This window comes from Strongylocentrotus purpuratus, unplaced genomic scaffold, assembly GCF_000002235.5.
Source record: "Strongylocentrotus purpuratus isolate Spur 01 unplaced genomic scaffold, Spur_5.0 spur5_scaffold_5, whole genome shotgun sequence".
In the NCBI taxonomy this organism is placed as follows: Eukaryota; Metazoa; Echinodermata; class Echinoidea; order Camarodonta; family Strongylocentrotidae; genus Strongylocentrotus; species Strongylocentrotus purpuratus.
Window position 1 is genome coordinate 13,252,093 of NW_022145611.1, and position 16,554 is coordinate 13,268,646.

The 16,554-nt window shown below is 36.4% G+C and overlaps 1 protein-coding gene across 2 annotated transcripts in view; it reads right to left on the reverse strand.

The window, feature by feature from the left end:
• Positions 1–544: 544 nt before the first annotated feature.
• Positions 545–16,554, reverse strand: part of LOC579469 (polypeptide N-acetylgalactosaminyltransferase 2) — a 77,446-nt gene continuing 61,436 nt past the window's right edge. For both annotated transcript variants that reach the window (XM_030999095.1, XM_030999096.1), the window contains exons 8-14: positions 15,261–15,364; positions 11,614–11,740; positions 10,313–10,405; positions 9,639–9,722; positions 4,349–4,475; positions 3,596–3,715; positions 545–2,539 (exon numbers count right to left, since the gene is read on the reverse strand). In XM_030999095.1, the coding sequence (XP_030854955.1) occupies positions 2,378–2,539; positions 3,596–3,715; positions 4,349–4,475; positions 9,639–9,722; positions 10,313–10,405; positions 11,614–11,740; positions 15,261–15,364 (817 nt within the window). In that variant the 3' untranslated portion in view covers positions 545–2,377. The remainder of the gene's footprint in view (positions 2,540–3,595; positions 3,716–4,348; positions 4,476–9,638; positions 9,723–10,312; positions 10,406–11,613; positions 11,741–15,260; positions 15,365–16,554) is intronic.

The window sequence follows — 16,554 nt, forward strand, 5'->3', positions numbered from 1 at the left end:
TAGAGGTAAAAATGAAACACGAAAAAAGTAACTCTTAAATCAAGGTCATCCCATATTAATACCAATGATAATGTCAAAAGGATGAGTGAAGCAATCTGTGTTGCAATCAAGTAAGAAATACTTGAAACACAACATCAAATTTTGGGGGGAAAGGCAAGTGAGATGAACCAGGCCTGATAAAAACCTGATTTAAATCGTTTTTTTTTTTTTATCAGATTTTTTCTTCTTCCCGATTTACCCCTTCTTTTCTCTATTGTTCCCTATTTTGCCCTATTTTTCCCCAATTTTCTTACTCAAAAGGGGGGAATGTCGTTAGATGCCATTTTTTCCCCACGAATCCTTTTTTTTTTCTTCTTCTTTACTCAAGGGGGGCGTGGTTGAGGGGAAAACAAAAAAAAAACTTTTTTTTTTTAGTGCTCACTATCACCCCTGATGAACACATATTGCTTGCCAAGTCTTTAAAGCCGAATTTTTTCACACAAGGAGCCATAAACTTTACCCAAAATAAAATGCTCCTCTAAAATGAACACAATTTTACACATCATTTTACATGAATGACAATCGGAATGAAAAGGAGATTCCCACAGCAAAGCGTAATTATTGATCTATAAATGTGAAGTTAGGGAAATCTGAAATGCACAGGACAAAATTACTCATGTCACACTCAATTGCAGAAAATAGTCAGCAGACATGGAAACTATTTGAATGACATTACATTAAAAGCAAGATAAAAGCATGAATGGAGAAACATCAGAGAAAAATATACTTCTAAATTTCATATATATTACATTACAGATTAAATAATACATATCAGCAATTAGAAATACTTACATCATTATTGATCTTTTTAAAAATCCTTTTCATGACTCACGGCCAAAACGGCTAAACAAATTTGATTTTCACAGAGTAATGTACTGACATACAGGCACATGAAAGTCTCCAAATGCATGTATTTATCTTCAAACTTATTCTTAAAATCAATATACCCTAAAAACAACATTGTCAACAGAATCTGTCAAAAGGCAAGCAAATTTATGATTGTAATTGGCAGATACCGGTACTGCAACTGAACATGTTCTAGCAGAATGCTGATTTCTTTTCAGGATTCTGAAATTTTGTTACTAGTGAGAAAATACAGGGTAATTGAATATGACTACAAAGTTTTAAGAAAAAAGAAAAATTGTGTGTCATTCAAGGTTGTAGTACAGAAGTCACTAATAATTTTACATTCAGTTTTCTATTTAGGTACAAACATGTAAGTAAAGTTAAGTATTATACAATGGAATGAAACATTTTTTGCATCATAAATTGTGACAGATCATCAATTGAAAATAAATTCATAAACTGGCATAAGTATGAAAAATAACAAAGAGGAAGAAAATAAGCGCATATCCATAACGTGTCAGAAAAAAAAAAAAAAAGTATTTTAGGTTATTTCAAAATGATTATCTTACAATTTTTTGCGATGGTGCTTAAGTAGTAAATAGGTAACAAATTTCAAAAAAATATAATGGCTGTTTATAAAGTACTATCTACTAAAAAGTGAATGAGGGTAATAAAAGGACAAGTCACACAATACATACATGTACACTAGCAACTTCAGTTCTTATAGATTCCATTCATAGTTGAATGAGTATAAAATACCCAGGATGTTCACTTCATGATGTCTGTTTGGAGCCAGAAGGGTAATAACTCTGTAAAATTCATGTGAATTATTGTCCGTCTGGCTTTAGGTAGAGAATATAATCGGTGTATCACGGGACTGACTGTTCTAGGATTTCAAATAACATCTATTTTGCACCCCCCCCCCCCCCCCAAAAAAAAAGAAGACTTCTTTGCAATGAGTGTCCCTACTTCAAAACAGATAAAATTGCATAACACACAAAACACAAAAAATTTCAGTTTTTCAATTAAAAAATGTTCAAGAACGTCTCCCCACAGCATCCCGAAATTATGATTTGGAAGATTTTGCACATTCTAAACCACCCATCATTCGGTTTCTAATATATGGATCTGCTAAAATAAATTCAGATGGCCTGAAAAGGGATTCTTTCTCAGTGAATTTCATGTGTACAGGCGTGATACAGGTGAACTTCCCTGGGTAATATGCCTCTATAATACAGCAGCCACAAAAATATATAGACAGAGACCGCACACACACACATACACAATCTCACAAGAAGGATGAAAATGACAGATGCTTGGTCGATGTACCACAGCACTTATTTTCTTCTTGTACATCAACTTCGTAACTCTCTTTGTTTTATACAGATTTTGATAGAAAAATACAAATGCTGAAAGGGGGAAGGTAAAAGTGGAGTGGGAATGTAACCCCGGGATACGAAGGCAATTCTTAGATGGTGTGATGAACGTGATGTCAGTGAGCGATGTTGGACATTGAAAATTTAAAGTGTTGAGTGAGGGAACGTTGATTGCAGGTCTCGACGACGAGGCCGTGTTCTTTATGGCCCTTGCTGTCTAAACATAGGTCGGAGTTTTGGAAGCGGAACGTACGCTTGTTGTCTGTCTGGTCCCATTTCTGTAGAGAGGTGAAAAGAGAGAGAGGGAGAGAGAAAGTAGTTAAATACAGGGGTGATAGTGAGCACTAAAAAAAAATAGGTTTTTTGTTTTCCCCTCAACTACACCCCCTTGAGAAAAAAAAAGAAGAGAGGATTCGCGGGGAAAAAATGGCATTTAACAACATGCCCCCACTTTCGAGTACGAAAATGGGGAAAAATAGGGCAAAATAGGGAAGAATAGAGAAAATAAGAGGGATCGGGAAAATCAGGATAAAATAGGGAAGAAAAAAAAAATTGATTTTTTTTTTTTTTTTTTTTTTTTTTTTTTAAATTGGGAAGAAGAAAAAAAATCGGGAAAAAATCGGGAAAAATAAAAAAAATCGGGAAACCGATTTAAATCGGGTTTTATCAGGCCTGTAAATATCATTTTAATATCAGGGTGGAGCAAAGAGGAAAATAGAACCCAAAGGCTCAGTTTTGCTGCATCATATTTGAATGAGGCTTAAGAGGAATCATTGTAGGGTTAGGATATTAAATTGTAAAATTCTACAATGAAACTGGAACCTATTTTTCAAAAGAACATTCATACACATGATTAATCTAAAACCATACCACAGAAGTGTTTTTCTGATGACCATATTTGTCTTTCAACTGCATACCAATGAGGCCTATATTTTTAAATTTCTAGTCACCTCTCACATCCATGAACTTGTGGTGGTGTAATCGGATGTCAAACAATCTTTTGCTTTTATTATACTTTCAAACAAAGAGGTAGTGCTACTGGGGGATGGGGGGGGGGGGGAGGGTTGTACGACAAAGACACTTGCTCCGTGGTAATATCCCACACCTACCAAAACTCCCACTCAGGAACCAACATCTAGCCCTCATATTTCAACGACACAAAGCTCGGAGCAAATGTTGAGGCATGCCCCCATTCTTAGAAAGCCCTTTTTTGCTTCTGATGTCACTTTTCCTTTCCGCTAATAACACTTTTTTTGTTGGTGCAGCCCCCTCCCTCCCCCTTCACCCCGAGAGAATGATCTCCCAGCCAAGATTGGACATTGCATATATCTCACCTGGTTAACATTATGAGGCTGACAGCCTTGTAGTGTAATAGGTGTCCCTGATTTCCTGTCTGTGACTGTTAAACACAGATCTGAATGCTTTATCAATTTATCCTTTGTAAATGAAAACTCCTGCAAGTATAAAATAATAAAAACACAAAGATCCAATTAATTACATAGAAAGACTTCAACAAGAGTAAGCAATCATTTCACATGAACAAAAAGGTTGATTAATTGGTGTCTGCCTGCAACTAGTTGAAACACTTTACTCACCAGTTCTTAGATATTAAAATGTACCACCAATCGCCAAAAATTATTTTGTTCTGTATGCTACGGGTTCTATGTGGCTATACTGAATTCAAAACATGAGCTTAAAATATTTCTCTTATAAAGAGATACTGCACTTTTAAATACACTCTCGATGAACATAATAAATAATCGTCAGTAGACTGCTTCACACGTTCATATTGCTCTCCCATTGAACTCGAGTCCACCATGAGATTGATCCTAGAAATCGAAGCTGTACACAAGTTATTCTTTTAAGGTGATTGGTATACTTCAAGCACTATTTGCATATTTAACAGCATCAACTTTTTATCCCCACACATATAACTCAAAGTGCATACAATGCTATAATGAGGTAGTTTTCGAACTTCGTCAACTGAAAAAATAAGAAATAATTTTGACCAGATTACATAATACACAGCTCTAACAAAATAAAGTACACCTGTACGAGAAGCTGGACGGAACTGAGATCTATCTCACCTGATTTCCTCCACTATTATGACAGTCATAGAGACCCAGCGTTCCTTGATGTACATGGCCTAGTGTATCCATACACATAGAACCTTGTTGTATTGAACCAAAGGCTATATCTTGTTTATCTGGTACTCTGCAATCAAAACAAACAATGAAAGGAATACAATTTTTAGAGAGATAGGAAATTACATGTATACTTTGAATATTAAACATCTCTACTGGGGATTAAAGTAACATCTGGGCCCTGTAACACAAAGATCTACCGGTACTTACAATCAATCATGAAACAAATCTATTTTATCTTCAATCTTACCATGCATTGCATCTATCTGTAAAATATAGTTGATTTTAAGTTGCTATTAATTATAAAGTTCCGGCTGAATGAAAGAGATACAATTAATTATATTATACGGCCCAGTTTTAAGTCTCAACAATGTATGTATGGGAATAGAATGTAGCATGAAGTGACTTATCTCCATTCTCTCTGGAATAATTATTCTTATACTATAACACAATCAACAGCTTAATTCAGCATAAAAATCTGACAATTTGGGGAAATTTTTACATTCAAGAGGGAGAAAATGAAAGATACATGCTTCTATAGGCAAAATTCTTCTGTGAGAGCCACAAGAGTTTGAACAAAATACGAATATGGTTCTATGCAGACTTAATAACCTAATGTGATATCACAATACCTTCCCACTATATGGCTATGACACATTAAATTTGTTCAGTATCAAAGAGACGAATTGATAAGCAAATTATATACATGTACATGCACGTAAGAAAGAATAAACCAAAGATTCTTAAAATACAAAGTAAGAATTTATATAATTTACTAGACAGTGTCGCTCTTATCTAGAGGATTAAAAAAAAAAACTAAATTGAATTATTGATCCATTACCAACCACCCTGCCCACACTACAACGTCCAATCGTGACTTTTGACTCCTCTCAGCCACTGGCATACAGGACATCACTTTTTCAAGGTGCAAATTTCAAACAACAAGGTGGAGAAAGGGCCCACAAATGTGAGGAAGCTATTGTTCCCTCACTTTCATAATCACCCTTCAATTTAACCCAGTATTCAAACAACTGCTTGCCTCAAACTAATCTAATACTGAGAGGGGAAATTTCATGTTAGTCAAGTCTCCTCACATTCAAACCAAAAACCTGAAATGATCGCAGAATAGAGAAGAAAAAACACAAACAGAGAAATGATAGCAAAATAGATGAGAACGCAAGATTAACACTCCTCTCCCTACAAGGCAGCACTTAAACACAGATAATAATCGCAGAATGAGCACCTTAGAATCGTCTTTTCATCTTGATTAAAAAAGCAATCGATGCCTTCAGCCGTACAACCAAGCATGTACGGCAACCCTTTAATAGGATTACCGCGATGCTAGCCTGCTTATATTTTGTTATTGTATAATATTACACTATTCCTGCAGGCACTTGTTACATGTTCTATTCATCTGGCCACGCATAGGCGGCGTCGATGAAGGCATCGATGAGGGAGAGTGAGACGAGACTGATCAGGGAGCAAGAGCAGGGCTGGCAGGTGTTTGTATTCTGATAGCATTGATCAGGAATACAAGATATTTGTCACGATCCAAATTATGCATAAGAAGAAGCACCATCGTGAGTGTGAGCTCTTTTGCTCCTTCCAAATTACACAGTTCAAAATATTGAAAAATACTTCGTCTTAGTATTGGGAGGCAGCTGTTTGATATTTTTAATTGTACAATGTCTAACAAGTTTTAATTTAACCTACTTTGTTCTCAAATAAATATTTCTTTTAAAATTACATTTTCTAGAGAAAAATATTCTATTTTCTCTCTCTAGATATATTTTTAATCTTCAGATTTTTCCACAGCTCCTTACAGTTTCCCGAATCTCATTTGCTCCTCGGTTCTGGTATAGGTTTTCAGTACGCCAAACTCATCTCCCAGTTTTTCAACTTTAGAAATATGTTTTTTTAATATCTTGAAATGGGGCTAATTTTGATACATGCACATCAATTGAAATCCTGTAATAATAAGTGACATTACCAAATGAATGTAAAATGAGGGATCCTGAGGACAAACAAATCATTTATTTAAACGAACAGATTCCCGCATAAAAATGAATATATCGAATTCGATATTTCTTCTTTAAACTAGTGATAAATGCAAAAAAAATAATGACCGCTTTCAGTCGAGTTGTAATTTGATATGACCTATCATTTAATAACAACATTTCCTCGTCTGCGCTAATGGCCCAGTAAGATCTAAAATAACGGTCATGTTCCTGTTTTATACTTGGCTCCGAGGCCTCCTGCACACAAGACAATTAAGGGGGGGGGCGAAAATGAACTGAAGCGAAATAAAAACAATTGTAGTCCGTATTCTACTAAAGTTCAAACCTACCAATGAGTTTAACAAAGGAATTTTGACCGATGTTTGATCTAGTCTACTATTTTCTTTGGGTTTACATGACTTTAGTCCTCGTGTCCAGTTTAACAGAATAGCAGAATAAAGATAATTAGGTTTAATTAATGGCAATTGGCGTTTAATTGAGCAGCTACACGCAACAACACTCCCCATGCATATTCACTTATCTGTTTATCATATGATACAGAAATGGATAATTCCATGCAACGTGTCATGTATAACACATATCTGTGATCCAAGTATTTCATCCAAATGTGAATAATATCTCGATTGGACCATTTAATCTTGTCAGTTATACCACAATGAACCATTAATCAATGGCCATATCAAGAGATTTTCATTTCTGGATGAAACGATTGGACAAATGTCATACACTATATGGGACGTTGCAGAACAGACTTGCCCAAATGTGAAGCAGACTACATTAACAAGTTATTTAAATTTGCTGGCATTTGGGTGGTTGACCATGTTGTGTATGAACAAGGCCTAAAATCGGGGTCAAGAATACCTGCATGCAGACGAACGTCAACAGCCCTTCTTTCCAAAGTGGAGTACCCGCAAGCGAGTTTGAATCATGCCACCTCCTTGCAAGCAGATCTCTATTTCTTCTTTCATGACCCATTTGTCTCACATATTATTTCTTACAACATTCTTGAAACCTCTTCCCAACACTTACGATCTCTTTTTTGTTTTGTTTTGTCTGAAAGTCATTTGTTTTGTTTTTACAGTCATTCCCCCTTTTCTTCTCTTCATCTCTCTTCTCCTTAAAACCATGTCTCTTATTCTTTCCCTTTTTCTTCCTAACTTTCTCTCACTCTTTCTCTGTGTTTGTATTATATCTTCAAGCTATTATTCACTACTTCATTTTTACAGGTCCTATGACTTCGTAAGTTAAACAAATTGTCAAAGATCTTGCCATGAATATCTGAGCAGGTTGTTTTTCCAAGCTCTAAAAGTGCTAAAGTCCCATCTCTCTCTTCCAATCTGCTCATCCTCTCTCTCTCTCTTTAGCCATTTTATTTGCCTCTCTTCCATAATTTAGACATCAAACCCACCTGAGTAATCTTCACGCTATATTTAATTACTTATTTTTGTTAAGTCTTCTAGCTATGTGCCTGTATGTGACTATCCAATCAGAATTCTTTCTTATTTCCTTCATATCTGTCTGCCTGTTGTCTATCTCTCATCTAATCTGCCAATACTTCTTTCTTTCTGATCTTTCTTTTTCCTTTATTTATACATCCATTCTCCTTTCTCACCTAATTTGCCATTTCACACATACCTCAGTAATCTTCACACCATAATTAATCACTTGAAAGTCTTGTAGCTCACACAATTGGTAAATTGTATGTCCTCCTGTGCCTAGCAATTCTGCCTGATCTTCACAATACTTCAAGTATTCAACATCTCTTCTCTGCCTATGTCTCTGCCTATGTCGCTTCCAATCTCCCTCTCTCCCTCTCTTTCCTTTGTTTATCCATCATTTCTCCTATCTTCCAGAGTGTGTCACTTCAAACACACCTGAATAATGTTGCTTTTGTCATAATTTTCCAAGTGTACAATATCTGCCTCTATTCCTCACGCTCCATTCACCTTTCTCTTCCATCTTTATTACTTTCTCCTCTTTTTGTCTATCAATTATCCCATCTCCCCTATGTCGTCACTTCTAACACACCTAGTAAAAAATTTCTCCCACTGTTCTATAAATGTTCGACATCTCCCAACTTTCTGTCTGCTTCTCTTCCATCTTCTCATTCTGACCTTTTCTTCAATCTCTTTCTTTCTCCTCTGTTTGTCCATCTCTCTCTCTCTCTCTCTCCATCTTTCTCCTGTTTATCCATTGATTCTCCTATCTCCTTCAGCTTGTCACTTCAAACACAGCTGAGTAATTTTCACACATGTGCTCAACTTTAGGCATCCATGAAGGGGCTCCCAATCTAATGTTCTGCTTGCATAGCTTCAGACTAAATGTCCCAAGCTACAATCCCATGGGTAGGTGCCTTTTACAGTACACTCACACACTCAAAAAGTTTTTCCTCCTCTCTCTATCTCCCTCTTTCTCTCTTTCTCTCTCTATCTCTCTCTATCTCTCTCTCTCTCTCCCTCTCTCTCCTTCTCTCTCTCTCTCTCTCTCTCTCTCTCTCTCTCTCTCTCTCTCTCTCCCTCTCTCTCTCTCCATGTCCTCTGTTGAAGGCCAGAGGAACATTAACTCATAAGCTTTTATATAGAGTTAACATCAACTTGGCTTGCAGCAGACGATGTGACATGCCCAACTAACGGCAGTTCACACGGCTAAACTGCCAGTCGCACAAGGACCAAATCAAGTATTTTTCCTTTAACATCAATGTAGAACAATGCATGCCACATTAACTTAAAATAGTGGCCTACATGCTGATCACTTGTAGCTGAATGAATATCTGAAATACATGACAGGATGTACAATACTTGTATCTTATTTCTGCCCTCAACTGCAAACAGACGACAAATTTTAAAAAAAATGCCTAGTGACCTTTATTTGACCAGCTAGTTGGATTTCAATCAAACTATCATCGAGTAATTTGGGTTTCAACTGGAGGAAGATTCTTCCTTTTTAGTGATACTCATCTCGTGACATTTGAATCTTATCAATAGTATTTTTTTCTTCAAAACAAGCACACTTCTTTTTTATCCACTACTGCTTGCAAGTAATTTGAACCACACAGATTCCTTCATGTGGGAACAGGCCTAGTACCACACTCGACAACATGGCCGGATGCCGAGTACTCATGACTTGCAGTGGTGCAGGCAAGCAAGCAAGAAATCCCACTTCCGGCCATGTTCTTGAATCTTGAACACTTTACTTCTACTTTGAAAGGGACTCACCTTAATTCTGGATAGACGTTTTCAAGGTACCATTTAAAAGGCTTGCAGTGGAGTTTTTCTCTTAGTTCTGTCCTTGCCTGGATACTGTCAAGATGACATTAGAAGAAATAACAATTAAATGTATTAATTAGATGGCTGAGCATGTCAATTACTCTTTGCACTACAAATGTTAATGTACACAATATCCCCTTTTGTTTTGGCTGAGAAGGTTTCAACAGTTAATCAGTAATAATATACCTGTTGCACTGTATCATGAAACTGAAACTATAATCAATGAATTGTTAACTCCATTTCTGTAAACAAAACAAGCAATAAAAAGGAACTTTGTTGCGAGTAAAAAAAAATGTCAATACATGACATTACTTGCATATCTTATGTCATCTGCTAAGAGTCAGGAGTGCATTCAGTTTATGTGAAATTATTTAGTTAGGCCTTGTTTAGATATGAAAACTGCAGCATTTTTTATAACAACTAAGTATGTTATGCTCCATATTGCCAATCTTATAACACAGACCTAAATAAGAGAATATGCGTAGGTCCTTTGTTTGCACACAGTTTCAACAAACTGGTGTAATTCTATTTGATGATGTGGTTTTCTAATCCATATCTGATCAAGCCCTTAATGCCCTTCTTGCTCTTAGCAGACAATGTCTAGTAATAGAGTTTCTACTTACTTTCCAAAGGGGACATTTCTTGCAGAAGGCACTGCAGCATAATAAAATTCTCTAAATTCATCCATCCATACTTCAGCTGCTCTTCGTGTGTTTCTGCAAGGACACAAATGATACCAGATTTGAAACACTTTTCTTGAAGGGATAATGAAATCCAACCAACATTAGTTGATAATCTTACTCAATATTTGACTACCTTAACATGGAAAACAATCTCTCAAAACTTTCTTTGCTTGCCATTTTCCCATGAGAGTTGCTAGCATAATTAAAATAATGATGTCTAACATGTGAGGTATCCACTAACCTGTATGTTAGCTACAATGTAGGATATTCACCCAAGGAGTGCATACCACAGGTTTCCTAATAATAGATCATTATTCAGATTAATGGATATTCTCTCATAACATGTGGTGGCAAGATATTTGGTTCAGCTGCTTTCAACTGTTGAGCAGTTTCTTTAGTTCTTTTGATAAGCAACATTTGGCATGCATTTATAAGTGGTTGCTTGGTCAGACAAAGCTTCCCCACTTATTCAAAGAGTGACAAAGATGTACATAGAACTGCTCATAAAAAGCACCTGCTTGACATGCCAGAGTAACAAGATGGCTGCCATTGATACCAAATTTTGTATTAATGGCCAGTCATTATGCAACATATCCATTATATGTACATGTAGGTCAGTGGATATGTAATAATCTGACATCACTATTCTAATCAAGATGGCAAGCAATGATACAGCAAAGTTTGGAGGGGTAATTTTCTTTGTTAGGTTATCAAATAGGAGCAATTTCAAGAATTTTAAACTAGTTTTGTTGGATTTCATTCTCCTTCAAAGATGGAAAATAGAGGCATGCTCTTTAATACACTTATTATGGTTTATCATTTTCATATACAACTTTACAAGATCATGAAAAAGGTCAAGGATACCACATTCTGTGTTTCAATTACGGTCAATGATTTAAACAATGTCTCTTTTAATATCTATTTTATGAATTGGCTTTAAAAAGATGAATAGTAGTGGTGAACTCTCTAACAGTAAGATGTCTAGACATGTTAATAATAAAAAACAAAAATCATTACACTGATAATCATATCAATGAAAACATACAATTAAATGATATATATCATCTATGATTTAAGCTTTCAACAAACTTCAGTCTGTGATTGCAATGAAAGATCCATCAATGAAAATTAAGAAAACAGTTTTCTAAGAAAGAAATGACTGTTCCTTTTATATATTCTGTCTATGATGGCTGACTGAATTTCTCTTGTTCATTATTTTTTTTAAAAGGCACATCACATACCTCGCAAATACATTTCCACTTCCCCCTGGGAAGGTGTAAGGATGCTGTTTTCGGAAGACGTGTCCCACTCTACTGCAAGGAATGATCTCTAGACTACCCCCACACTGCCACACCCTAAAGGAAATTTCTGTAGGACAAAAAAAAAATAAAGTTAAATACATGTATCAAAGGAAGAGTAAAAAAAAATTGATATACATACACAATATTCAGAGAGAAGAAAGGGTGGGGGTGAGTGTGAGATGAATAGAGAACGCCAAGAATACAAAAAGGCTATACAAAACAAATGTAAGACAAAAGGAAAAATAAGGAGCACATTGGAGATTGAGAAAACCAATTTAGGATTATTAAAGAAGACTAATACAAACTGTAAGTTAAATATTTAAGAGAGGAGTGTTAATAAAATACAGTAGAATAAATAAATAAATGTACAAGTTGAGAACAGCAGTGAGAGAGAAATATAGGAGATAGGAGTTGATATATCAAACATATTGTAGAATCATTTTTATATCATCTGCAGTTGATATTAATAAAAACTTGCACGGCACTTTTTATATTACCTGCTTCCACTAATCATAACTTCCCATATTTTACCATTTGCTAAAGAGCCCCTTTTTATGGAGAAAAAAAAAATCCAAATTGGAAGCAAATGGTCTTACATTCTATACACACGTACATCATCATCATAGCTACCCATTATCATGCATGTATTAACGGCAGCCACAACAAAACCCGGCATGCACGCATGAGCCATGCTCTGTCATGCTGGAGCCTATCCCCCACTGCTCAATAATTTAGCAGCACTATAAAAAAAAGGGGGGGGGGAGAGACTGGCAAGTCACGCAGACTTCATCAATAACGTACTTACGCATGACTCTCTTCAATTTTCAAGCTACTAGATAACTGGGAGAAAAGTTTGGGCTGGTAGCGCTAGAGGGACCCTTGGGTCAATGGGTAATTTAGTCCCACGCAGGTTTGGTGCACTTTATGTGCATTAAATATTAACTCTATCATTAGACCAACAAGCAAGCTGGCTAGTGGACATCAATCTTTAAAGGGAGATGGTCGTTCCTTAAATACATTAACTCCTCATTACCACTTTTGGACGCGATTAAGGGCAATCATATCATAAGAAAATGTTACATCATGATCTTATGTTACTGAGCTTAACACCATTTTAAAACTATTTCTGAGAACTGAGGCATATCATATTAAAAAATAGATTGACTAAGGTTGAAATTGGGGTGTCTCCCATTACTGAGCATAATAGAAAATGTCACCCTGTGGAGATGAGTAACAAGTTTTCCTAAAAGTGTATTTAAGATAAACTCCCACGTCCTCATTCAAGCCCATCTACCAGGTATCATCATTAACCGTTTTCTCTTTTATGTTTAAAAGAACAAACAATAATAATAACACCAGGAAAGAGCAATACTTATAGGAAGACATAATGCATATATTAATTTACTTGTAATTTTTTAACCTAAACAAAAGAAAAAGGGAAACTGTGAAAATTGGTAAATATCTATCTCATAGTTTTAAGAACCCCATCCTAAATTTATTCAAAAAACTGAATGAGAATTCAAACTCATTTTGCACCAGGCCTTAAATTAATCGACGGCCATCGACGGCCAGGCCGTCGATGCCCCTATGACTGGCCGCGGTGCCCTCCCAAAAAAAGATATATTCACGGCCAAAAAGGCCGTGCCCTTTTTTTCAAACTGGCCGACGTGCCTTTTTTTTCCAACTGGACGTGCCCTTTTTATTTTAAATTTGCGCACATAAAACCACCAATTGCGCCCATAATCATCTAAAACTAGACGGCAAGGCGCAAGTGTTTTCCGTGAAAATGCGCCCATAAATTATTAGAACAGTAAAAATACACGAATCACGAACAGTTTGCCGCCCACGAGCTCTCTTCTAGCTTCGTATTTAGCGCTTTAATAAGGCGCAAGTGCCGTGAAAATGCGCCCTTTGTTATTATATAGGCAATGCGCTAGCGCACGTACGTACGTACGTTCATATTATGCGATCGCATGATATGCATATGGTGCATGCTGATGACGCACGCACGTACGTACAAATCGAAGGCCAGGATCAAGAAAACAAATCGTCAAATGGAGAAATAAACAAGCATTCAAATAGTCATTAGAGATCTGTCGAGGTTTGTTTGTAGGCCTAGTTTATTATTTTATCTCAAATAGAATTTAGAATTATCTTATTAATAAGTTAAGAACACCTACGATGTTCTCGATCGTAGTTACTCTCATTTTGCCACCAGCCGACCTCGCTTCAAAAAGCTACCCCGCCAGCTTCCCAAGACGAACGTTTCGAGTCCCGGTAAAATTCCGAGGGTGCATCGGTTTCGCTGGCAAACTTCCAGCCCGACAGCTTCCCACCAAAAGTGGCGAGAGTGTGTGTGCGAGGAACGATTTTGGTTTCGTGAATGCACGTTACGCAACTGAGCTGAGCGTGTCACTTTCAGCTGTCAAATGTCTATAAGGACATTTTTACATCTTATTTCATTAGTTAGGCCTATGTAGACCTTTCTATACAACAGTTAAAAAGATAATTTCTTCAAATTTGCTCCTAGAGTCCTACTACCGAGTCCGAGAGAGTGGCGGAATTAAGGTTTGTGTGTGAGGTGCGATTTTGATTTGGAATACCCGGCCCGGTAAACTTGCCAATTAAGTCCTTCTGACTTTCGATGTTTGTGAAATTGACAATTTATTTATTCATTTGCTCATCAATATTTTTAGTTACTTTAAAATACTGTTTAATGTGCAAGTTTGATGTTCTTAATCAATCTTTCCTGTTCATATTGTTAAGATTAAAAAGTTATTAAATTGATCGTTCGATCTATTCACATTATGAAATTAACATTTGTAGACTCTCTTTGAACTTATGATTAGATAAGCGGCCTATCTGTTTTTGGAAAATTGCCCCTTGCTCTGGTAAATTCCCGTGGCAAAGGGCAACTTAAAAAAAAATTGCCCCTTGCTCCTGGCTGCTAAATCTAAGGCTTGCGGGCCGCCGCCTTGTTTGCAGGCGCGTAGCCAGAGTTTGGTGTTTGGGGGGGGGGGGCACATACATGTAATCGATCGAGGTCAAAAAAAGGGGTCTACAAAATTTCAACCGATCCTGGAAATTTTAGGGGGGGCATGTGCCCCCCGTGCCCCCCCCCCCCCCCCCCCCCCCCCCCCCCCGTGGCTACGCGCCTGCTTGTTTGTATGTACCGTAGACCTCTATACATTCTGTGAAGAAGCTGGTGCTAAAAGTCATGGGAAATTGATCCTGCACAAGTTTCATAAAATACACATGACATCTAACAAAAATAGAATCAATTTTTTTGGCCTCATACTCGATGCCCTTTTTGTAAAATATTTTGGCCTCGATGCCCTTTTTGTAAAAATATTTTGGCCTTGGTGCCCTTAAAAATATGAGGTACTCGAGGCCAAACTGGCCTTGCCCTAAAAATGACGAAATTTAAGGCCTGTTGCACGGTACAAAATGATAACAACGTAAAATAGATAATCAAACCAGACTCGCAAGAAGCTAAAGCTATGATCTTAATTACCAATATAAAACATTATTCAATTAACCCCTTTCTATAATCATGCATGATTAATGATAAAAGTGAAATTGCTTACCTAAATTTTCTCCTCCCCATACATCCATCATCATATCATACTGCCCCAGCTCTTCAAACCATCTTTTGGATATAGTAAACAATCCTCCTGCAATCATTGGTGTTCTGGTCAAGGAAAGAGAAAAATAATATACTTCCAATAAATTCACATATATTATATAATTCACCAATTTATAGAGCATTCATTATATTACATTCATAATAAGACTTTTATCATACATTTGGAACCAAAAGGGCATTAAGTGGTATACTTAAACACAGGGTTAATACCCTTATGTCTCCAGAGGATATTAACCTCATACTTATATGGCTAGTTTGCATGACAAAATGGGTTTAAAAATCTGTTTTAAAGGATATTTTATTTATCTTAGTGATATTGAAGATGACAACATATCTGAAACTCCCTTGAAATTCATACACAATTCTTGGCACAACTTTCAATCCAATAACTCAATCATATATGTGTGCCCTCTCAAGAACCCTGGCTACACTAGAAGTTTACTATTTAGAGTTTTAAAACTGACACAAATAATCAGTACATGTATATCTTAAATAGCAGCCTACTCATCTCAATTATTGAAAAGTAGCAGAAAAACAAAAGAGAAAAATCTATACAATTTCCAAGAAAAAATAAAAACTAACAATGTCACATTGCAGATGTCTTGCCTTTTTTCTAGTATGTTCATCTATTTGTCCTTTTCAACAACATCTCACATTTTTTAATGAACTCTATTTTAACTCATATGTCCGTCGAACCAGTTATTGCTCTCTATCCAAAATCAATAAATGTGAAGAAATCTTAAGAACTATCTATTGAAGGTTTTCCTGTTTGTTTAATAAATGTTTGTGTGCAGATGAGTATATATATATATATATTTCCCACTCCCCCTTTTTCTCTCTCTCTCTCTCTCTCTCTCTCTCTCTCTCTCTATCTGTTTCACACTCTCTCTCTCTCTCTCTCTCTCTCTCTTACACACACACTCTCTCTCTCTCTCTCTCACTCTTCATCTCCTAGTCTCAACATACATCCCCTTCCAGCTCACCTCTCACACCAATCAATAATGCAAACAAATTTCTCTCTCATCTCGTCTTTTAATTGGTTCCTTTCGTGCCCAGATGCTAAAGACGTGGAACAGGCAAATTAATTTGCTAGACTGCATTACCCCTCGATATACCGACAGACAACTGCCACAACGGACATCAACATTCACAGAAAAGTCTCCAATCGAAGATGAAAGATCAATTTTCTAGAGCATGCCATTCCGGTCCAAAAAACATTTCGTCACTGCCTTGGC